This window comes from Narcine bancroftii, chromosome 5, assembly GCF_036971445.1.
Source record: "Narcine bancroftii isolate sNarBan1 chromosome 5, sNarBan1.hap1, whole genome shotgun sequence".
Lineage (NCBI taxonomy): Eukaryota > Metazoa > Chordata > Chondrichthyes > Torpediniformes > Narcinidae > Narcine > Narcine bancroftii.
In genome coordinates this window covers 30,607,027-30,632,796 of record NC_091473.1, presented here as the reverse complement: position 1 = coordinate 30,632,796, position 25,770 = coordinate 30,607,027, and the positions used below count along the sequence as shown (strand labels likewise).

Sequence of the window (25,770 nt, the reverse complement as noted above, 5' to 3'; positions counted from 1 at the left end):
GGTGTTTGATCTGAATTAGCACTGGCTAACATATTGATGTTGTAACAAGAGAGGACTATTTTCAATATCAGAGCAATGCTTTTGATTCAGATTAATAGTCTCAAAAGTTGATCTGACTCACAAAATTCCACGTCATATAGCAGCAAATAAGAAAACTGCTTGTAAGTTCTTCTCTGTCTCTGCCCAGTAAATAAACACCAGCAAACAAACACTGACAGGCACAATGCCAGCCTTGTATTGTTGCAGAGAGAAAAACAGTCATCCTTTAACCTTTTATTAATAAATCACTGTACCAGCTCAAGTACACTTCAGATCCATCAGGGAGCCTGTAAATGCACTTTACCAACATTTAAATTCTGTCTGCTCAGCTCTATTTATCAATAAATGCTCGCAATTGCAAAATACCTGTGTTTATTTTTCCTAGAACACTGATATGTTCAAGGTGCAAGCTGCAAGCTCTGCAAAACAAATTCACAACACCAACCTGAATTAAAACAAAAACAAGATCTAACCCATACCTTTTATGCAGTCAGATAGTGCCATGGAAAGACACAAGACAAAATTGCATGTGTGGCATTTCTGGGAAAGAATCTGGTAACAGTGTGTACCCTGCCAACGTCTTCTGTTTTTGGAAGAGGATGAAGTCCTTTCTCTGTGGCCCTCTTGTGGTAGGTTTCACAGGTAATTATCTTGGCATTAAGCAGACTTATTTGGGATGTTTCTTCCAACAGGTTTTTGTTCATTCTTCCATTGAGTGAAGAGCGTAATTGTTTGCCTTAATACTTCTAATGTAAATCAAATTAATGCTACTTCGATATGCTGAACAACTTTCATGTGCAAGAACTTGAGGAGACATCCCACAATCCCTTAACAAGTGACCCGACCCTTTGTACTTCTCCTGCATTTGGGTCATGTAGAGTCATGTTCTTCCGCCTTGTTCTCCATCTCAAGAAGCCAGAGTTTGGCACTATTGAGGAGTTACGGAATAATGAGACTAGCAGGCATTAATTCACACAGTCATGAAAAAAAATCCGATTCACAACTTCCACTGAATCACTGCTGCTAAAACCAATCTCTTTATGTGAGACATGTTGATTCTGTACAATTGTAACAATGCAGAGAAGATTAGATACCACTGTTCATGCTAATCGAGCTTCATTGAGATTAGTGATGAGATCAGGGAGGGCATTAAGTGGCCATCTCCTCTAAAGATATACCCCATGCCACTTAATAGTGTTCAGCAGATATCTGATTTGTCACATAATATTCTGGCATTTGTGTTTTCAGGGAGCCATCCCTCAACATTGCAACAAAAGTAGCACACATCACTAAGAGATTGAATACGAGACCTGATATGTCACGTTACAAGATTAAAATATTGTATAATGTTCAAGAACACTAAACAAATTCCAGTATTGTTCCAGTTCTTCAGCATCTACAGACCTCTTGTTTAACCATTGTGCAGTCTTCCTGTTCCCTACCTGTACTAAGGATGTCATTAAGCTGGAGATGTCATTTGCAAAGTCACCCATCTAAATATGCTAATATTAGCCATTGAAACTGTACTTGTTTGTTGTTACTTTTGTTTTTAAAAGGTACAAAACATCACTCTACTGTGGAGTATTGCGGGGGGAGGAGAATAAATTCTCCATAAGATCTGCTTGAGATGGATAAAGACCTTTTATATCTATCCACCCGCTTCAGAATTCTGCAATTCCGTCATAGTCACAACAGCCAAAAGGAAAGGGATGTTCCAGATTTTAATTTTCTACTCAGAGGGTACCAATGAATTTGTAGGTGACGATGCTACAAAAAGCAATTACAGATACAAAATCTCATTAGACCATTTTATCCAGTTAAAAATGTAGCAATCATTGGTCTAATTTGTATTAGCTTTACAGACACTATCAAACACCTTTTTGGATTACATCCGATCATTCTGAATATACCATACTCGATTATGATTTGGACTATTATCATGAAACACATCTTCCAAGACATATCTCAATGACAAGTCAAACCTGCACTTTTGGGTAGATTGTGGCTCAAGTTAATTTTTTTTTCTTGCACAGAGCAATAGGATACAATTTGCGATACTCAATCCAAGTTGAATACAAAAAAAGTGCTGGAAAAACTCAGCAATTCACACAGAATCCACACGAAGCAAAGGGTTACGAACGTTTTGAGCCTGAGCCCTTTGGCAACGTGGGAAGAGGAGAGAAGTTTGCAATTTTGTCTTGTGTGACTGGCTGGTGGCATTTCTGGGAAAGAATCCTCTCCTCCTCCCACCTTTTTATTCAGGATCCTGCCTGCTTTATGCTCATAGCTTGACGACGGGATCAAGTCCAAAAAGTTGGCCTCCCTTTAATTCCTCCAGATGCTGCACGAACTGCCGAGTTTCTCCAGTACTTTTGTGCATTGCACTACAATCAGTGTCTCCAGACTTCCTTGATTAATTCCAAATAACTACAAGATCTAGATGTCTTTAGCCCAAGTTTAAATTTTGCCATAGCCTGGGCCTGGTAGGAACAATCTACTCGGAATGAAGGCTGGACTTAACAGTCTGTGTTCTTTCACCATAGAACTGCACATTGATTGAGCTCATGGTTATGCAGGCATACAACTGCAGGTATTCAAAATGTTCCTCTCAAAAATACACATCTGCTGGGGTTTCTATTTTTCACAAGTTTTCACCCAGACTTGTTCATTCATGTGGAATTGTCTTCAAAACTGCCATTTAGTCTTTTTTAGATGTTGCACCCTTGTGTTATATCCAGAAGTTCCATCCATGTCTTGATCACCCTATGAGTAAAGAACTTTCTGACACAAGTTATACTTTAGATATTTTTTTTTTAAACCTATGATTCTTGCTCCACTTTCAAGATTTGGTTTGAAGCAGCAGAAAAAAAAGTCTTACTTCCATGGAACTCAAGTTTATATTTTGAAATAAAAAACTAGAGGAAATTATTACCATTTTGAAAATAAAAAAAAGTGGTCAACAGTAGATATTAAATGATGATACAGGAACTACAATTCATCATCAGCGTACGGCCCAGTCACATTTTTATCCTTTCTCATTAAAAAATAATTTTCTTTTAACCACAAAGCAAATGTTTTAAAATCTTTTTGAAAAATTCTGATTTTGTTTTTATGTTACACATTAATTGAAGATGTACTCTTTTTTTTTTGCACAACATATCAGAATCGGCCCCTGGCAAAGAATGAGGAAAAGTCAACAGGAATTAAGTTTCAGTGCAACTGTTTACTCAACTGTGGCCTGCAGTTATTGAAATTTTATCCATGGTTTTGTGTGACTACAGCAATAATGAATTCAGCATGACTGCAGTTCTCTAAGTAATGGCACATTTACTTCAACCAGTAACCTGCATATGTACACTGAGGTAAAAGCTGGAATGTGCACTGAGAGGAAACACCATGGCATGATGTGTACCTGCTGTTGCTGGAGATGAACCAATTCAGCAGTGGTCACTTCAATAGAGGATATATCGCCGTTTGATCTCCCCTCCCTCGTGCTACTGTCTGGATAGTGGTTAGCACTGCTAGCTCCGTTCTGATTGGCTGAAACGTTGCTTGCTGCCTCAGTCCCAGATTCTTGCATCATGATTTAAAAACCTGAAAAAATAATTTAACTTTTAAATCAGGAGTTGTCAAAAGGGTAAACGTGCAACATTAAGAAGCCTACTTATTTTGAATCACCATGCTTAAGCTTTGTATTTACTTAATTTCCTTCGTAAATTGCATCATGTTTTTTTATGAGACAAATATAATCACACACACACCGTTATTTTATATTCGCTGGTTTGTATTACTTTTGTGGGAATTAGTTTCACCACTGATGTTTAAAAAAAACCTGTAAAACTAAAAGCCTTTGAAAATTTTGAAGGATTTAATTGAGCCTTATTTTGTATCAGTAAAATATGACACAAAATTACAAGCCAACAAAAGACCAGTAGTTGCTTGAACAAAATGTGTAACCTATTTCACATTTGCATCAACTTTTGCTGGTTTAAATTGGAGGTCAGAAAAATATATTCTGGTGAATGATAATTTGCCTTAAAATCAAAATACTTGATTTTTTCAGCATTTTACATTGGTCTAATTAGATTCAAAGGAGCAGTAGTCATATACAAAAGGTGCCACAAAAAGTTTTTTTATTTTGTTTGTATTTCTTTTCAGGACTAATGCAGAGTCAGAAGTGATCCTGATACTTAAAAAAAAAACGCAGAAATCCTGAAATATTGCCGTAAGAAAGAGGTGGCATTGAGCCGGCTTTGGTCATTTACACTGACCCGAACAAAGACAGCATAATGCCGGGTCAGTGGGTTTTTTTTAAACAGCAAGCCCGCCATTCCAGGAGCAAAAGAGGCAGGATGTGTAACACAATAGCATCGGCATCTAGTGTTGTGTATAATATATCATATTTGAGGTCATGTTACTCCCATTTTCTTCCGCCAAAAAAACGCTCAAAAATATTCCCCTGGTCTTGTATGTGAAGTTGAAAGTAGGGTGATAATGGTGAGTTAATGTTGACAATGATCATCGTCGCTGCTTGGCTCTCCAGCATCACCACCATCGATTGTTGAGCGCTGGTGACAGGCTGTCGGGTGACTCTCCCGGCGGCCCACTGTCAGTCCCCACACTAGTCACTGGTGTGTTGAGAAAGTGTCACATTCAAGAGAAACGAGTCTGGACACAAAGGTGTGCAATCAAATGTTACTTTTATTAACACAACAATTAACAAAAGAGCGTGGGAAAATCATAGCAGGAATAAAACATGCACACAGTTTATAAAAGAGTGTGCAAAAATACTCGCACAATTTAATAAAACATACACGCAACATTTATAAAAGAGCAAGTATTGATCAATAGCAGTGGTTTTCAAACATTTTCTTACCACTCACATACCACCTTAAGTAATCCCTTATTAATCACTGCTATCTCTCGTTGGTGTCAGGTAGCAGGCGGCCGGGGAGGTGGGTTTCAGATTGTTCAAACTAAGGACAAACCCAGAAACCAGCTTGCTCACAGCACAAGGTGACGAGAGATACCTGGGGACAACTGGGGGCAGTGAAATCAGTGGGGGGGTGCTGGTCTTTTATCACAATGTTACTCCCTAACACTAATCTCTATCTTAATATCTGAATGTCAGTATCTGTCTTAAATACATTCAGTAATTGAGCATTCACATCCTCCTCCTGTAGTGTTCCAGATTCAGTACCCTTTTATGGTTTTTTTTTCATAGAACGTGTGATTTTTCCATTCTGAAGTGTCTCCCTACCTTCCGGGAGTGGCCATTCACACAGCAACAACCAAAACTCCAAATATCCCTCCCTATCACACCACGAGTTTAGAAAGAATTTAAGGAGTCTGGACATCCTACTCATTATCCCGTTGTTTACGGATCGACTACAGGAGATCCATGAAAATTACTAGGGGTCAAGGAGGTAAAATGTCGGAACAAAAATTAGTCCTTATTCCCGTTCCGATCTTTTTGAAAGGCCAACAGCCACCCCACATCTGTCCTGTCAAAACCATGAATTATGTACTCATTCTCCTTCCAGCAACACATCAGGGCTTCACCCACCTAATGAAATGAAGTGGAGGATGCATCACTATTTCACCACCAGCTCATTTCATCTGGAGCTCCAACCATTTCATCCACAGCTCATTTCCTACTACATTTATTGGACCATGCATAGACTTCCGAGATGAGCTAAACCCCAACTGCCTGCCAGTCAGGTACTCCCGAGTGAACTACTCGCTGTCAGCCAGATCAACTCTGCCTTTTACCTTTGCTATATAACTTCAGGCCTCCAGGAGAGAGTGGGGCAGAGGTATTATTATTATTAAAAAGACTTTTACTGTTGTCCTACTTGCATGTTTTGACTGTAAATACATAAAATGATTCACAAACACATCCTTACCAAGTTAGTCCTGGAATGCCAGATTGTTCTTTTACAGAGACAGTGTTCCCTCTGCTGAGGGAAAAAAGTTGGGACTGGAATGAGATCCCCCCACACCGTGCTCCCCCCCCCCCCCCCCCCCCCCCCCATCATATTGGTGCTTTTTACACAGCAGGCATAGCAAAAAAAAAAACACTATTATCCCAGAACGTAGTGGCTGTGAAAAAAGCATTACAGGTTCACCATGTGCACAAAGTAGCAGATGTCAGTTGTTGCCTGTGGAACTGCACTCCAGCAGGGAGTCAACACTTTCAAGAGTCAAAGGGAAAAACTGACCAGGTGTATGTCCATAATCCACATTATACTAGTAATCTGCTGTGAAATAGATTGATTAATTGCGTGCTTCTCAAAATGACCAATCAACTGAAGGTAAGCAATTAAAAATATCCATGTAACTGGTTTAACAAAATAGATTTTTTATATTTAAGAAATTAAGAAAGAGGCTTAATAAATTCATAAATATGGTTTCATTTAAAAGCTTCATATCCATGTTAAGTTATAAAATAATAATTAAGTAAAACTAATTTTGTAGGACCACTGTATCTGTATTTCAAAATCCTTTGCAAAATTGGGGTGGAAAACACAGGTTTAAATTTCCTGATAGGAAATATAATCATTCAGTCTGACACAAGTAGTACTCCCTCCTTAACTTTGGTTTGCCTTTGGCAGCTGGCAGGCTTTTAATTCATTTCGCACCTTGATAGTGATGTACTTCTGTGATCTGAACCCAACTATAACTCTGTGCTTTGATGAATTAACCTTTTAAGGAAAGTTGCTCAGATAACAAGAAGAGGGTTTATTCCAGGACAGTTAATGAAGGTTGACCAAGTCAGGCTGAAATGAATTAACTTAACTGATTAATTATTTATATGAAGCAGAAAAAATGCCCTTAAAACACTCTGCCTCAGCATCAAAGGAAGTGAAAATTGAACTAAACACAGATTTATAATATCACATGCTTACTCCTGTGGGAAGCTTGGTCATAAAAGCCGACTCAAAGGTTCTAAATTAAAACAATTTCAAATGCTGTGTGACAGAAAATGCTAAATAGTAAAGAATATTACCAGATGCGTAAACTGGAAACAAAATTATCCAAACACTATGCCTCCACAAAGCAGTTTAAAAAACACTACATACCATTCTGCTGATATTATGCATGCACTGTCACCCCATAATGAATTTTTACAATTATAAAAGGGAAGGAGTATATTTTCTAATGCACAGCAGCTAAAAAGTAATCAAGAGAATGAGCCAAAAGGCTATTTCAATGTATGCAAAATTACTGACCCACAGTAAACCAAACGTAGCCCACAATGAATGCAGGAATAATATCCAAATGCTAAGTTCCTATTCTGATGAGGAACAGCTAAAATTAACACTCAATTAATTTTTGAATCGACAAACAAATGAAACTCATAAATCTATCTTCTCATTAATTTTACTGTAGTGTAATACCATTCTCCAATATCAAGACAAAATCTAAAGTGTTATCCATCATGAATATCAAAAAAGGGTAGCACTAAAACAGCATAAATTATGCATATTACCTGTTGGTAAAAATGATAAATGTTTTATCATTTCCAATGCATAATGTGAGTTTCAGCATTATTGAAGATAAAAATATGTGATTTTCTTTGAATACTCATCTAGAGCAAAAGTGCATTAATTAAAAGGGGAAAAGGCCCTGCTTCACAAACACACATGATTTGTCAAGGTCATTTCCCTTATCTTTGACCTGTCCCAGCATTTCTGTTATCAATATTAACAGGCTTTGTCAAGTTTAAATGCACAACAAATATTATAAAACAACAAGAACATTCAAAGTAATAACACAGGCAGTCCTTGTGCAGGTTTCAAACTTGTTTACCAAACACCACAAGGAACAAACTAAGCATAGAGTCACCTGCAACCACGTCCCAAGCCTGCAGCACAATACTGCACCTCCCTGACAGAGGCCTGTTAAGGAAACATTTGTTGGACAAAGAACTTTCTGTCCATCTAGGATGCATACAGCATACCTATACTTTTCTCTACAGCTCTGCCTTCTCTTTTGTCGGATAATGGTGGGGGCGTGGGGTAGGAAGAGAGAGCAAACAACTGCATAGATACCATTCCATTCCAAGGAAATCTAGTGTGGAGAATGAAACAGCTTGCTAATCTGCTACCCACTTCATTGAAGTTTCTGATAAGAAAAGCAAACCCAAGTCTGCTAGAGCTGCATTCCATGGACAAGTTCCCTTCTTCTTTATCAAAACAGCATTAAGTTTTGCCCAACCATACAGGATAAACTGCTGCTCACACCCGTAAACAGGGGTATATTTGTTTAATAACTGATTGCTGCCATAGCTACTGTAAACAAGGTGCCTGCATTTGTGCTCATGAATAAACACATCATCTTGTAAGTCCAATTTAACATTAACCAGGAGAAATAATCAACAGATTTTGTAGGTGACATACAGCCAAGACAATGTAAACAGTTTGAGGAGGAGAAAGGGGCCTGCACTTAGCAAATCAAGGTCGAGGCAATGCATTGTGGCTTGAGTAAACAATGGAAAGAACTTAAGACAAGTAACTAGTTAGTCTTCCTTCATCTACTGATATTTATACAAGTGGGGATTTTTGGATATTAAAGTACAGAGGCAGTGGCCCCCATCATGAAATCTGCCCAATGAGAAACAAGGTCATCTTGTTTATACAAGGCTCTGTTAACTCACAAAGGACAATTGTCTCAGCAGGTTAGCCTCATCCATCACAAACAGCCACACAAATATTGCCCTATTTTGTTCAGTTGGCTTTTTCTACTGAAATCAAATCTTACAACCTCCTTTTGTTCAGTTCATATGTACTTGCTGCAGCCCCATTATGGATGACACAGCCATAAACGATGAAGGATCACAGTAAAAATTATTCTATTTTATAAAGGATTTTTTTTAGTTGTCTGACACAGGAAAATGATGTAACTGTGTATTTAAGCTGGCTTGAAATAAACACACTAGGAGAAGCAATGTGCTCCGGGCAAAACTGAATAATTTCATCAAATGTCAACATGTGGGAAAATGGTCTTTCTGAGCACATGTAGTTCAAAGTGTTACAACACTTGAGCAATTCTGAAGTGCAACAGAGGGTGGATTTGAGGAAAATGGAGGCAATTCAGTGGTGTTGCACAAGATAACATTTTCAAGCACAGCGTTGCAAATAATAGTTGCTCTTAATTTGTCGATAAACATGGAAAATACTTTCAATATTATCCAAAAGTTGTTCGATCTTGTCCCCAATTTAAACTGCAAAAGTCATTTATTTACAGATCTTGGGCACAGTGGTGCAAAGGCGATTTTTTGCTGCAATGAACATGTTTGGGTATTCAAATTGTCAGAGTTCTGAATGACTTTTCCTCCCTACAATTCTCAAAATGCAATGTGCATTAGAAAAAGTTGATCCGAGCCCACCAAGGAAAAGGCAATTCTGGATTTGGTGTTGTGGAATGAACCAGGTTTGAATAGGGAGCTGAAGGTAAAGGAATTCTTAGAAGACCATATGACAGAATTCACCCTGCAACTTGAGAGGGAGAAGCTCAAATGGGATGCATCAGTAATTGAGAAAAGGCATCTACAGGGGCATGAATGAGGAGCTGGCCAGAGTTGATCTGAAGGGGGACCCTAGCAGGTTTGATGGTAGAGCAGCAATGATGGGAATTTCTGGGAGGGATTCAGACAATGCGTCCAAAGGAAGGACGAGGGAAGTCAAAAGTCGCATAAAGGCAAAAGAGAGGGCATCGATGTTGTCAAAAGTAATGGGAAGCTTGAGAATTGGGAAGCTTGAGAATTGAGAGGCTTGTAAAACCCAACAGATAGCAACCAAAATAGCAATATGGGAAGCAAAGATTAAATGTTAAGGTATGTTGGACAATAATAGAAAAGACAATGTCAAAAGATTTTCCAGGGGAGAAATAGACGAGGCAAGAGTGGACATTGGACTACTGGAAAATTATGCTTGGGAGGAAGTGATAATGGTGAACAAAGCAATGGCAGACCTGAATATGTCAGTCCTCACTGTGGAAGACACCCAGTGACAAGCCAGAAATTCAAAAGAGCAGCGAATCAGAAATGAACGCAGTCGCTATTACTAAGGAGAAGGTGCTTGGCAAGCTGAAAGGTTAGAATGTAGAAAAGTTACCTTGACTGGCTGCATGACAGGGTTTGAAAGAGGTAGCTAAAGAAGTGGTGAATGCATTCATTTGTAATGATCTTTCAAGAATCAAAACAGTCAGAAATGGTTCCAGAGGACTGGAAAATTGCAAATGTCACTCCATTCTAAGAATCTCAAGAAGCAAAAGAGAGGAAATTATAAACTACATAGGCTGACTTCAGTGGTTGGAAAAATATTACAATCCATTATTGAGGATGAAGTTTTGAGGTACTGTACTTGGAAACACATGATAAAGTAGGCCAAAGTCAGCATGAGCTAGAAAATCATTTACAATCTCAATGGATGACAGAGCTGGATAGATGACCTACTGCTACTTTGAAGTAATAAATTCTTAGAACCATAGAACATTACAGCATATAAAAAAGGCCCTTCAGCCCCTCTAGTCTGTGCCAAACTATTAATCTGCCTAGTCTTACTGACCCATTCCAAAGCCCTCCCATCCACATATCTATCTGTCCACATTTTTCTTCAGTGTTAAAATTGAGCCCACATTCATCACTTGATCTTCCTGGCAGCTCGTTCCATACTCCTACCACTCTCTGTGTGAACAAGTTCCCATTATGTTACCCCTAAACGTTTCCCCTTTCAACCTTAACCCATGTCCTCTGGTCTGTATCTCATGTAACCTCAGTGGAAAAAGCCTACTTGCATTTATTCTGTTCATACCCCTCATAATATCATTTACCTCTATCAAATCTTGCCTCGTTCTTCTACAATCCAGAAATGAAGTCCTCACCTGTTTAACCTTTCCCTGTAACTCAGTTCCTGAAATCCAGGTAACATCCTTGTAAATCCTCTCTGCACTTTTTCAATCTTATTGATATCTTTCCTGTAGTTAGGAGACCAAAACTGCACACAATACTCCAAATTTGGTCTCACTAACGTCTGAGACAACTTTACCATAACATCCAACTCTAATACTTAATAGTTCTGTTTTTGAAGGCTAATATGCCAAAAATTCTCTTTGTAACCCTATCTACCTGTGACATCAATTTCAGGGAATTATGTATCCGTATTCCCAGATCCCTCTGCTCTACCTCATTCCCCAGTACCCAACCATTTACCATGTATATTTTACCTTCCAAAATGCAACATCTCACAGTTGTCTGCATTTAATTCCATCTGCTACTTTTCATCCCATTTTTCCAACTGGCCCAGATCCCTCTACAAACTTTGAAAACCTTCCCTACTGACAACAACACCTCCAATCTTTGTGTCATCTGCAAACTTGTTGATCCAATTGCCAGAGAGAGGTGTTGGCAGATTGCTTCTCAGACTGGAGGCCTGTGACTCGTGGTGTGCCTCAGGGATTAGTGCAGTGGCAGATTAACCATTAGGCTGAGTAATGAACCTCATTGCTTTTTTTAAAATCCGTTTAATCAGACCATAATGTATCTTGAACCCCCTTACCTTCCGGGCCCCTAGGTTTCAGCCTACCCAGCCTCCTGGTTAATCTGCCATTGGATCTTTGCTGGAACCATTGTTTGTTATCTATATCAATGATATAGATGATCTAGACATCCTATAAGTTAACCTTAAGGGAATCCTGCTCTAGGATTCCCAAGTACCTTTGGACATCTGCTTTCTGAATTTTCTCCCCATTTTAAAAATGAGTCTACACTTGTATTCCACCTACCATTTCTTTGTCATTCTCCCAAACTGTCCAAGTCCTTCTGCAGACTTCCTATTTCCTCCAAATTCCTACCCCTCCACCTGCAAACGGCCACAAACTATTACTTCTTTCATTTACGTATAACGTGAAAAGTAGTGTATTCAGAACCAACCTTTGCTAAAAACGTCACCAGCAGCCAACTAGAAAAGGTCCCCTTTATTCCCACTCTTTACCTTCTACTTAGGAATCCTAGAGCAGGATTCCCTTAAGGTTAACTTATAGGACGTCAGTAGTAAAGAAGGCAAATGGAATGCTGGCACTCATTTCAAGAGGCATTGTTGGTGTAGCGCTTAGCATAACGTTGTTACAGTGCCATGATCGGGAGTGGTGTTTGAATCCTGCGCAGTGTGTAAGGAGTTTGTACATTCTCCCCATGTCTGAGTGGATTTTCCCCCAAGGGTTCCAGTTTCCTCCCACCATTCGATACGTATTGGGGGGTGTAGGGTAATTGAGGGAAATTGGTCCAAATGACTTAATTCTTCACCTGCATCATCTGGTGTTAAGACCTTAGCCTCAAATCCAATTCATTTTTGATAAGTATAGCCCTTAACAAAAAAAGCCCAGAGATCTGTCCACCCATGATTTGAATTTATGCATGAACAGTCTCCACACCCCTTTCGAAATAGGAATCTGGATTCCTAATTCTGAGAGAGAATCCTTCCCATTGACATTTAAGTGAGCAATCCTTTACAGTAAAGCAAAAATGGTGAAGTCAATCTGAAGTACACCCTTTGACCCTTCCTTATGTTTACAGCACATGTGCATTCTTGCTCATATTGACACACCCAACACACACACAAACAATGTGCATGCAGACGATAGAAAATACAGCACAGGTACAGGCCCTTCAGCTCACAATGTCTGCAGCAACATAATGTTAAGTTACACAAAATCTCTTCTGCAATTATGATTCATATATTTATGATCCATTCCTTGCATTTTCATTGACTCTCCAGAAGTGCCTTAAATTATACCATCATCCCCCTCTACTAGTTTGACACCCTGTTCCAGGCACCTATCACTTTGTGCAAAAAAAATTTCCCCCCTTCTCAAATTAAATGCAAGTACTCATGAATTTAACATTTTTATCTTGCAAATAAGATTCTGACTATCTACCCATTTCTATGCATCTCATAATTTTATAAATTTCTATCAGGTCTTCTCTTAGCCTCCAAAAGTCCTCTAATCTGGGTAGTATCCTGTTAAATTTCTTGTGTACCCTTTCTCAAACCTCCACATTCTTAACATGTGCCAACACTGGAAGCTGTAGATGAGTCTAAAAAGATTGCCCACATCCCAAATTAAATCCAAATTAATCTTGTGGGTGACTTTAAAGATTTGCGGGGGCGGGGGGTGGGGGGGGGGGGGGGGGGAGAGATGTAAGTCTTTGCCAAGATATAAGCAGCCATGTGGGAGTGTAATCGGACCAACTCCGATGGGGTCCTCTCCAGTCAAGGGTTTGGAGTATAGACGCATCAGAGAGACAAGCACAAGTCCTCAGAGCAACACTCAGGTTGAGTCACTGGCATCCATTAGATTTCCCATGACAGCAGCTGCAAAGCATTTTGAACAGATCTCTATTTAATTCATTCTATTTTCTTCATCAGCGTGGCACTACTGTACCACAAGACGACAAAAGTTAAAACTCAAAAAAATTTGCAAAAGTTACCCCTTAAATAACTCTCACAAACATCTTATGACTCAACTAACAGGAACCACAGAATGTCCTCAGCATATGGCCACTATGGTCTACCATAAGTAATGCCTGTGAAGAGACTCGTGGTTTATCCACCAAGATGAACCAGGACTGATTTGATGAGAATGACTAGGAGAACCAGGAGTCAGTCACCACAAACATGAAGCCTTCCTGATCTCCACCATATCCCAAGGGGTAAGGAATGGCACAAGCCTGTCATCCTTTACCCCTTCCTGGTTCAACAATTCTCTGGCCCCATCTCACTCCTCCCACCCTCTACTCCTTCTATTGACAACCTCCCCTCTCCACAATCAGTCTTGAAGGATTTTGCCTGAAAACACAACTCTCCTACTGATGCTGCTCAAGTCACTGAGTTCCTACAGCAGATTGTTTTTTGCCGCAGATTTAAGCATCCACAGTCTTTTCGGTCTCCTACATTTCACCAGTAAAAAGATGAATGATGTTACTTTGTGAAGTGTTTTCTTTCATTGATATTTGTCGTGATTCTTCAAATTTTTCTCTATTTGCTTGCAAATTGTGCACATTATTGAAAGCCAAAGCTCCAAGATTCAGTGAAGAAGAGATCCGAATGGAATATCAAACAGAAACAGATCTGCTCCACTCTTCAGTAAGATGAATGCATTTCAATATCGCTTTCTCTTCCCTATTCCCTCAATTCACATGATGGTCTCAGTCCTTTCAATCTCAGTCTTGAAAATGCACATCAACAGATCTTTCCATTCTTAAATGGCTGACTACTTCACAAGGACTGATTCCTTGATCTATGCTCAAAGTAAAGCATATGCCCTGATCAGCCCTTTATTTTCTCCAGTATAATCATTTGGCATTCTACCATGAAGACACAAAATATTAATTTAAATGTCTCTTCCATTTCTTTGCCCTCTATTGTAATTTCCACTGTCACTGCCTTCAAGGGTCCCAGTGTTTTGCTTTAATCACTTCTTATTGATCACTTCCTTCTTGTATACTCTTATAATTTATTTATTCATTTCTTGCTAGTTTACTACCAGGTTCTAGTTTCTCCTTCTTTATCAAACCTTTGCTGTATTTTAAAATGATTCTTGGGTTTCCTGTTCTGTCTGGCAACATCGCATGTCTCTTACTTTAATCTAATACAACTCTTTTCTTCTCTCATTAGCTATGAATAGTCCACTTTTACAGAGGAACTTTTCTTCCTCAAGGGAATGTTGATTCAATACAAATTATGAATCATTTCTTTAAATGTTTGCCATTATTTATCTGAAGTCACTTTTGTTAATCTAATTTTTCAAGCTTCCTTAGCCAACTTGCCACTCATTACTCCTTAATTGTGCTTGAATCTAAGACACCCCAAATTTTAATGTGAAATTGTATCATTTCATTATTATACTTCCCCAGATGTTCCTTTAGTTCAACATTATTAAGTAACACTACTTTACTGGAACTAAAATTAATTTCCCAAATAGTTTCTTTTTTAAAACCAAAAATAGTTTGACAAAACTGCCATGAATGCATTCCGCAAACATGCTCCAAACCACTTTTGCCAGCGTGGTTTGCTCATTCTTCATGAAGATTAAAGACACCCAGTATTATCGCATTATCCTTGCTACATGATCCTCTAATTTCCTAACATATATTAGATACTTTATAAACCACTCCCACAATATTTGCTTTTAGTTTTTAAACCTACACACACTGATTCTGGATCATGTTTTTACGAGCCAAGATCTTTTCTACCCACTGACATGGCTCATCTTTCATTATAAAGGCTACCTCCATCTCCATTTTCATTATCTATACATTTTCCAAAATTTGTGCACCCTGCAAGATTCAGTTCCCAGCCTTGGTCATCTTGCAAACACAAATAAGTAATGGTTATGAAATCAAAATCATTCGTTTCCATTTGTCTAATTAAATCATTTATGATCATATAAATTCCTTGTCCATTCAGATGCAGTTGCTTTCATTTTGAAAGTTTACTCTCTTCTCCCAATCATGTCTTACTCACTGAAGTCCTATTGTACTGTTGTGTCACAATCATCTGGATTTTACCCAAATCGCTCCTTACTCTAAAGTCATTACTTTTCACTTCAGACTTTTAAACATTCCACATCTGAATCTTCCCTACCCAACTTATGGTAGGGTGGGTGGTGCTGAGAATACTGAATGGCTGCAGAGAGACTTGGATAGATTAGGAGAATTGGCAAAGAGGTGGCAGATGAAATAAAATGTTGGAAAGTGTACAGTCATGCACTTTGTAAAAAAAAATAGATGGTCAGACTATTATTTAGATGGTGAGAAATTTCAAAATTCTGAGGTGCATAGGGACATGGGAATCCTTGTGCAGGATACCATAAAGGTTGACCTCCAAGTTGAGTCAGTGGTGAAGAAGACAAATGTAATGTTGGCATTCATTTCTTGAGGGATAGCACATAAGTGCAGGGATGTAATGTTGAGACTCCATAAAGCACCAGTGAGATCTCACTAGAAGTACAGGTCGAGTATCTGAAGATGTGAATACCAAAAAGATCCAAAAACCAAAAAGAATTTTAGCGCTGAATGACGTCACAAGTAGAAAAAATATTCAATACCTGGCATGCCTATGTGCGGGTATGATGCTCGATTGGCGCCAGTTTGATTACAATAACAGTTAAAAATAAAAATCTTTGCTTCTGGCTGGGAGGATGCCAAACGAAACTGGGTCCAAGTCTTCACCATCAGCTGCGACTGGAGTTGGTGACGGCAATTCCATTCTCAACATCAGGAGTGGTGCTGTCCACATTGAAGAAGTTGCCTTGGGCAAGAGCAGAGAACTCAGGCTCCCGGGCAGGAGAGGGGACCGGCAGAGGGGAGGTGTCAGGGACTGGTGGTGGTGGTGGTGGAGAGGTGGTCTTCTTTGATAAGCAGAGATCAAGCTTTTTTTTTGTTAAGTACTAAACATTATTTCATGTGAATTTTCCACTTGTGGCATCATATTGGTGCTCAAAAAGCCCGTGGTTATTTGTTGCTGCTGTTTAACTGCTAATACAGGTATTCGGCTGCTTAGTTTCATTGTTCCAAAACCCCCAAAAAAAACAAAAACCAGATGGCCCCAAGCATTTTGGATAAGGGGTACAGTATATGTACTGTGTACAGCTTTGGACACCTTATTTGACATACTGCCATTGGAGATGGTTCAAAGAAGATTTACAGGAATGATACCAGGAATGAATGGCTTAGCACATGAGGAATGATTGTCAACTCTTGGACTGTACTGATTGGGAGTACAGAAGGATGAGGAATGGACCTCATAGAGACATTTTGAATGCTGAAAGACCTGGACAGAGTAGATGCAGTAAGGATGTTTCCCATGGCAGGGGATTCTATGACAAGACAGCATAATTTCAGAATAAAACAGAGGCACAGAAAAATTTCTTTAGTCAGAGGGTTGAGTGTGTGCAACTTATTGCCACAGGAGCCTATGGAAGTGAAGTTGTTCGGTATATTGAAGAAAGGGATTGATAAGAATGTGATTAATCAAGGCATCAAGGGTTATGGGAAGAAAGTCAGGGAGTGGGGCTAAGATGGATCAGCTCTTGATTAGAATGGCAGAGCAGACTTGATGGGCCAATGGGCTTCGTTCTGCTCCTACATCTTGTGAACTAATCTCACAATGTTTCTAACACCCATAATATTTGATCTTGGGGTTAGGTGTCTCACGTGGTTGTATGTGGAATCTGTCCCAACAACAGCTGCCTCTATCCTCATTAATGATATTCCATTACCTATCCATTCAGTTAGAGTTTTAAATCTCTCTTTTATCTGTGATAATTTGCCCATGGATAATGATAAGGACATTGTAACTTTTTAAGATCTATTTTTTAAAAATTACACAATAGTTTTTATATGGCTCAGCAAAATTTCATCCTTCATTCTAATAATTTCTAATTTATTGTCAGATTAGATAAATGACATCACATACAACCTTGAGATTCTTTTTTTCTTGCAGGCGAGGCATGATTTCCACTTATTGGTCGTGCAAAAACTGTACACAATGTACATATATAAACAAAGAAAGAACTCTAAACAGATAATGAATGTAAACAAACTGACTGCAATTGAGAGAGAATTAAAAAGCTCAATAAATGCACAAATAAGAGTCCTTAAATGAGTTCCTGATTCAGTTTATTGTGAGGACTCTGATGGTGAAGGGGTAGCAGCTGTTCCTGAACCTGGTGGTGAAAGTCTTGTGGCACCTATACCTCCTTCCTGATGGCAACAGTGAGAACAGAGTGTGTGCTGGGTGGCATGGATCCTTGATGATTGCTGTAGCTCTCTGACAGCAGCCTTCACTGTAGATTTCAATAGTAGGAGGGTTTTGCCTATGATGTCCTGAGCTGCGTCCACTACCTTATAGAGGGCTTTATGCTCAGGGGTATTGGTATCCCCATACCAGACCATGATGCACCCTATAAGCACACTTTCCACCACAAATCTGTAGAAATTTGCCAATGTTTCTAGTGTCATACCAAACCTCTGTAAATATTCATAAAACTAATTATGTCGTTGGTTCCATCATAATCCTCTCTTTCTTTCATCAAATTCTGTAGCCCTGCACCAGGAAGACAGCTGGACACGTAATCATGACTGCTAAAAACAGAACATATCCTCCAGAACACATGATCCTTCACCTCTTCATTTTTATTTTCAATTTCACAGCCAACACAGAGATGCAATTTAATTGTCCATCTTCCCTTTTCACCATTCAGCCACAAGAGCAGTAGTTATTTTGAAATAATTTGTAATGGAGAAGTAAACATTTCACTGCCAAATCTAAGATGTCTTTACTTGCCTGAGTCATGGCATAGATTCCTCTCTTCGACCATTACTGAAATCTAAAGCACAATCTTTCTAAACGGAGATATAAATACCTTTGGAGACAAAACATGCTGCTAACCCTCCCCCTCCCTGATGCATCAGAGCACCTCAGGTTTGGTATCGATGATGCTGAGCCACGTTGTCGAGTTACCCGTTGGTTGATTGGGAGCACGTTGCTCTCCTCTAATTTCATCGAGCTGTGGATGTGGCAAGCCTCCAAAATTCTCATCTTTATCAGACCTTGTTTTACATTTCATATAATTAGAGTGATTCATAATCAACTTAGCTTATTGTTAGTTTTTAAAAACTAGGTAAACTATTTTTCACATTTTAAAAAATTTAATAATTAGTGAAAAGTTCCCTATTCTAATTCTGAGGGCCTCAAGCTTACACGAGGCAGTACGTGCAAGAAGTTGTTCCTCCTTCCCATTCTTCATGTTGAAATGCTATACCTATCAGGGAAAATCACTGTACTCTTGCTAACAACAAAACCTGTGACCAATTAGTCGGCACCAACTGATCAATTTCAGAGAGGGTAATTCATGAATTAATCACCTTGTGGAGCCATGGTCGAAGGAAAGGTTGGTCAGATTTATTGATGCCACACTGCTATGCCAATTCACTATCAGCATTTCTAGCATGGTTTATACTGGGAGCGTGCAATCATTACATATATCCTGAAGTCCTTTGTATCAAAAAAAAAAGACATTGTATGTATCTTCAATATTTTTTTCTAAAGTGAGATATTGTTTGGGCGGAGCAACAGATTCGAAAATTTTAGATTTAAGTCCAAATATAAACCATTGATCCCAAATATTCCCTTTTTTTCCTCTCTTTAATGTGCAAAGAAAATTTACAAAAGCAAAATTTGAAGGATTATTAATTTTTTGTTTCATGTCATAGGACAATAGGGCAGTAAAAAAGGAGGATTTGAGAATGGACATGCAGAAGTATGCACAGACAACCCACAGTGGAACTGTCCAGAAAAATAAGAAGGGCACCTTGACTGAAACTTGCAGCAGACTGTGGTGTAAACGAGAGCATGCAATTAGTGCTGAATTATGGACAGTTCTGTGATGCAGACTCACTGGGCTGAAACTGTCCAAAGTCAATTCACTTGGGGCTTTCCAGCTAATAGATAACGGAAACTTCCACTCAATCAGCCTTCACTGGATTTGAACCAAGGTCCCAAAGGTGAAGTGTGCTAACGCACCGCACCACCCATTTCTTTCAACTTAAAATGTAAATTAGATTTAGAAGCAAATCACTGGGATAGTGGTGACCTTGGCTAGCCTGCTAATAGGCATATCCTTATCCAGATTTGATTGCCACACTGTCTGCACTTTCTGCTTAATTGGAGTAACTGGACATCTCACTTACCACAGGGGTGTTACAGAATCACAACTGGGTTCCCACGGCAGTCCTATAATTATTTTTTTTTTCTAATATACAATGTGGAACTAAGGATGTTATGTTGTTCCTGCAAGGATATTTGAGATTTTGCAATGCAAATCAATTTCATGAAAACTTCCCTTCTACATAGACGACTGATCTCTAATTTTTACCTTGGATTTCTACCAATAACTCATGCAACATCCATGCACACTTGATATTACACATGACAATCCAAGAATACCAGAGCATATAAAATTCTGTAGCAAAATTCTCTTTTTTTTTCCTCCTCATTCTTCATTTTACTCTTAACTACACTTTTTAAAAATATTAGATTCAACTCAATATTGCTATGTACTCACACTTTTTGATCTTTCCAAAACTGGCTATCATATATGATTTTCAACAATTAGTACTGATTGAGTAGAATATAACAATGAACCACACAGCAAGATTCATTCATAGAATCATCATATATGACAGCAAGGAAGAAGGTCATTCAGTTTATTAAAACTCTGCCATTTGAAAAGTGGAGCAATATATTTTCAAAGGTGTATAAAATAGAGTTTTGGTGCACCTCATCTCAGTGAGTGATGCGCTGATCACACTCACCTTTCCCTCACCCTCAACCAGTTATAGCAAGCTCTGAAGTTAGCTGATGAACAGCAAGGCGGTGTAAAGCCCAATGCCTTGCCATTACCTATGCATGCTCCATCCCCAGAAATGGTTTGAGAGCTGGCTAACCTGTGCTTCCAACCTTTGCATCATCAAAGAACTGGAAATATGCCTGACAGTGAAAGAAATATTGAAAAATATTAAACATTAATTTCACTAAAAATACCTTAAATATTACTTCAAAAAATAAAACAATTAAATACAAAGAATTAAATGTTTAAATGTACTTAATGATTCAATGCACCTAAATGAACTATTAGTTCAAATAATGTAAATTAATTGAATCACCTACTTATCTCTGAATTATTCCAAACAGTAATTTTATATCTTCATCTGAATGGTCCAGAGAAATAATTCAGATTGCTAGCCGAGCCCTTCCTACAAAATATTGGTGCAATAATATTCTAGTTAGTACTGCCAACCTTCCTTAACCCTGCACTGTGATACTTTGTTCCTTCTCTCTTTAATCCATAACCAGCATACACTTTTCAATTTCTAACTATTCATTGTTTACGGTTTTTCTCTTGTTACCTCCATTTCCTTTGTTAAGGATGAATGTGTATCTTTTTGGCATTGACCTTTCAGCTAATGGAAAATGCTTTTCTGTACTTCCTCAAAATAAACTGTTCATGAATTAAAATACTTCAATGAACCTCATCTCCTCAGTTTAGCCTACTGTGTTCGACAGCCTCTCCACATAACTGCAATCTTTTATTCCTGAAACAATTTTATTGAAGATCTTGCATTTTGCCCAAAGGCATTGTCTTTTCTAAAGTATCATTTCAAGCTGAGGACTATATATATATATATATATATATATATATATATAAATAAATAAATACACACACACACACACACACACACAATATATATATATAAATAAAAACTTTGCATAATGTTCTGACTTTTAGACTTCATGACCTAAAAGTCTTAAAAATGCCACTTGCTTCATTAACCTGCCCTGCCACGCTCACCCTCAAGGTTCTCTCAACTTGAAACATCTTTAAGATGGCACTATTTAATATTGTTTATTATCTCTCCTCATTCTTCCCACAAAAATGTATCACCCCCAGTTTTCCATTTAATTTCATCCACAAAACATCATTCCAGTAACTTACCTTACAGTTTTGAAATTTGTTACCATCCTCCTCACCACTTATTACAATTCCAACTTTTGTGTCATCAATAGATTTTAAAATTATACTCTGTAAAACAAATCCACTTTATTAATATGTAAGAAATCAAGTGAAGACCCCGGCAAATTCCACTGTAATTTTAATAGCCACAAGCCTCTAACTCTTATATCTAATTAGCTTCAACTTTGTTAACAAGTTGACATGTGATACTAATGGAATGCCTTTTAAACATGTTGGCTTCAGAGCCTTCAAATACCATTTCTGTTACATCATAAAATAAGTAGTGTAATGTCTTTATAAATGCATTGAACCTCAGTATATATAGGGAGATAATGGTTTATTTGTAATGCAGAACACATATACAAAGTGAGTCTTCAAGCTCCTGCTGCAGACTGCTTGACACTGCCATTGTTACATGGCTTTCATGTCCAACAGGAATGAAATAAGTCCTGCAGATAGATATACAGGTACACCCAACATATGTCTGTGTCCCTTTCTGAATGACTGGTCGTATATCGGTATGGACGCATGTTGGAATTGCATATTTACTTTATTAGTCGGCGTCCTGGGGTCCATAGACTGGGCATGGCAATCTCGGTTCCTTTGCGCATGCGAGTTAAACACCCTAACGATATTGAATTCACGCCCTTAACTCTTGTGTATGCTCCAACCGAACTCCAATATGAGAATCCACTGCACATGCACCAACTGAAGACTCTTGCATGCACACAAGAATCGAGATGACCATGCCCAGCCTATGGACCCTGGGATGCTGACTAACAAGATAAGTATGCACATTTTGGCTCTTACATGCCCTGTATTATAATTTGTCAAAGACAACATAATCCATGCAAATTTTATATTTTTTCTTATATATTTTTAAAAATTCAGTCATATGTGTGGATGGACGCAAGTTGCATAGGTCGCAAGTTGGGCAGTACCTATACTTCACCAATTCCTGCAAACAGATGAAACTGCTCCTTTTTATTTAAAAAAAGATTCTTGCCTACATTCTTTTATATTCTCCATATTGAGATACAATAACTTAATAAAATATCCACATTTAACAAACAACTGTAAATTTAAACTTAAAACTACTTTGATGAGTTTATCTGATCCCTTACAGGTTTTGAAGACAAATTAACTTTAAGTATGCCAGGTCCTGAATTTAAACTCAAAGAAAATCATGTTTATTTGTCAGGTTTTGGATTTGGTTCTTCACATTCTGAAGTCAACACTGGATCCAAATTGGATAACTTCATGACGGAGTAGTTCAACACCCAGACTTGGTTCATTGTAAAGGTTAAAACCTTGTGTTTTTGATTCTTAGTTAATTTTGTGCCTGTCTCTTTAAGAGAATTATTGTTTGTAGTGTTACCATAGTGATTATGATGTAATATGTCATTCCACAAGATGTGAAGGAAGTGTGAGCACAAGGATTTTTTCTTTGAATTGTGTATTGCTTTAAAAGCTTTTGTATCTCTTTAAGCTAGTATCTCTATATATATTTTGTATCTCATTATACAGTAAATATTTTGTTATTCATCATTATGAAAATCTTAATGCGAAGCTATGCAAAATGTTTATCTGTTTTAGCAATGAATTATTGGATTAAAGACATCTAAATTTGGGATATCACAGCTCACGCTTTGGAAGATGGATATTAGAATAAGGAAAGTGCCATCTATATTTATTGCTAGCAGAGATCACTGTAAATTATGTAACCAATTTCAATTAAATGTCTTTTGATTTTACCAATCACTGCTCATGTTTCCCATGTCCCTTCACTGCAAGTTCAACATGTTGGCAAAACAGAAAAATAAGATGCTTTTACTTGAAACTGTGTTTCTCCCGATGTGCCATGGGGGCATTTTTGACTTGACTACATCTGTTTATCTTTGTGAGGTTTTTCAGTTGGTTGTTTTTCCAGACTCTTTTGTGTAGTCTTCCAAAGGCGCTATTTGCCTTGGCGAGTCTGTTGTCTATCTCATTGTCGATCCTTGCATCTGATGAAATGGTGCAGCCGAGATAGGTAAACTGGTTGACCGTTTTGAGTTTTGTGTGCCCGATGGAGATGTGGGGGGGCTGGTAGTCATGGTGGGGAGCTGGCTGATGGAGGACCTCAGTTTTCTTCAGGCTGACTTCCAGGCCAAACATTTTGGCAGTTTCCGCAAAGCAGGACGTCAAGCGCTGAAGAGCTGGCTCTGAATGGGCAACTAAAGCGGCATCATCTGCAAAGAGTAGTTCACGGACAAGTTTCTCTTGTGTCTTGGTGTGAGCTTGCAGGCGCCTCAGATTGAAGAGACTGCCATCCGTGCGGTACCGGATGTAAACAGCGTCTTCATTGTTGGGGTCTTTCATGGCTTGGTTCAGCATCATGCTGAAGAAGATTGAAAAGAGGGTTGGTGCGAGAACACAGCCTTGCTTCACGCCATTGTTAATGGAGAAGATAAGCTCACAAAGATAAGCGTATACAGAGCCGTTGTCATACCCACACTCCTGTTCGGCTCCGAATCATGGGTCCTCTACCGGCACCACCTACGGCTCCTAGAACGCTTCCACCAGCGTTGTCTCCGCTCCATCCTCAACATCCATTGGAGCGCTCACACCCCTAACGTCGAGGTACTCGAGATGGCAGAGGTCGACAGCATCGAGTCCACGCTGCTGAAGATCCAGCTGCGCTGGATGGGTCACGTCTCCAGAATGGAGGACCATCGCCTTCCCAAGATCGTATTATATGGCGAACTCTCCACTGGCCACCGTGACAGAGGTGCACCAAAGAAAAGGTACAAGGACTGCCTAAAGAAATCTCTTGGTGCCTGCCACATTGACCACCGCCAGTGGGCTGATAACGCCTCAAACCGTGCATCTTGGCGCCTCACAGTTTGGCGGGCAGCAGCCTCCTTTGAAGAAGACCGCAAAGCCCACCTCACTGACAAAAGGCAAAGGAGGAAAAACCCAACACCCAACCCCAACCAACCAATTTTCCCTTGCAACCGCTGCAATCGTGTCTGCCTGTCCCGCATCGGACTGGTCAGCCACAAACGAGCCTGCAGCTGACGTGGACTTTTTTACCCCCTCCATAAATCTTCGTCCGCGAAGCCAAGCCAAAGAAAGAAGAAGACATCTGTTTAACTCTGAAAGCAAGTTTGATTTAACAAAACTCAAGTGAGTTCATAAACTTTCCTTCAACAAGACTTTGTGCATGCCTTTTTTAAAAAAAGAAAATTAAGGATCTGGCTGTTCTCATTTGACAAACTTTAGCAAGTGCTGGCATCAAATTGCAAACATTTGACTAAATAAGTAGGACTTTACTTGGATATAGGTGTATTTCTTTGAATTACACCTACATCAATTGCATGCAATGGACAAAACTCTCTCGCATTCTTGAATGATATTAGATCAACCCAGCAACATTACATTCAAGTTTAAATATCAGGTTTTACATTTTTGACATGAGTGAATTTACACTAGTCTACATGCAAGCTGCTGTGGAAGGCATGATCTACAAAGACACCAAAATTGCAAACCCGTGCATGTTGCTTCCACATACTCCCACATCCAAACAACGTGTAGGTGGGTGGGGGGTAAGTTAATTGGTCATGTTAAATTCCCCTAGTGCCTGGGCAACCAGCAGAATCTGGAGAAAGTTGATGGCAACATGGGAAGAATGCAATAACATTAATGTAAATTAGTGCTTGATGGTTGATGTGCACTTAGAGGGCCAAAAGCCTGTTAATGCCATTTTTGACACTTTTCCAAACTTATTATTCTTAATTATTTCTAACTGCTTCAGAATAATTCAATTTTTCCATTTTCTGCAAAACTCCCAAGAAGTTGAATTGTATCCATTTTTTTAATGCACTAAAGCTCTCAAAGATCAACTCAATCTTCAATGGGATTGTAGAAAAACTCAGATGGGATGGATGACAAGTTCAGTAAAGCTGGTGGGAAGAGGATGGTAGCAGACGGAGAAAACAGTTGAATAGATCACCAGGAAGGCTCCCTTTTGGCCGATCATACCCACAGATCCTGTCCCCATGTTCAATGACAGTCTTGGGGCTACATTATAGGGGCCTGTGCATTGTATTTATCATGTCACAGAAGTGTTAATCACAGAATGTGTTGGTGGAAAGATGTTGCAAACCTACC

The 25,770-nt window shown here is 38.9% G+C and overlaps 1 protein-coding gene and 1 long non-coding RNA gene across 24 annotated transcripts in view; one reads left to right on the top strand and one right to left on the bottom strand.

The window, feature by feature from the left end:
* Nucleotides 1–25,770, bottom strand: part of foxp1b (forkhead box P1b) — a 577,308-nt gene that overhangs the window by 313,212 nt on the left and 238,326 nt on the right. For 18 of the 23 annotated variants that reach the window (XM_069937059.1, XM_069937058.1, XM_069937046.1 and 15 more), the window contains one exon: nt 3,452–3,633. The exons of 3 other annotated variants lie outside the window; for them this stretch is intronic. In XM_069937059.1, coding sequence (XP_069793160.1) covers nt 3,452–3,622 — 171 coding nt within the window. In that variant the 5' untranslated portion in view covers nt 3,623–3,633. Of the gene's footprint in view, nt 1–3,451; nt 3,634–20,551; nt 20,595–21,600; nt 21,688–25,770 lie in introns of those variants that run through there. 2 more of the 23 variants (XM_069937049.1, XM_069937057.1) reach the window with 2 other exon arrangements.
* LOC138763235 (uncharacterized) lies at nt 8,780–23,379 on the top strand. The gene is made up of 4 exons (XR_011357432.1): nt 8,780–8,881; nt 14,113–14,186; nt 22,820–22,920; nt 23,215–23,379. It is a non-coding gene; the product is annotated as an uncharacterized lncRNA (long non-coding RNA).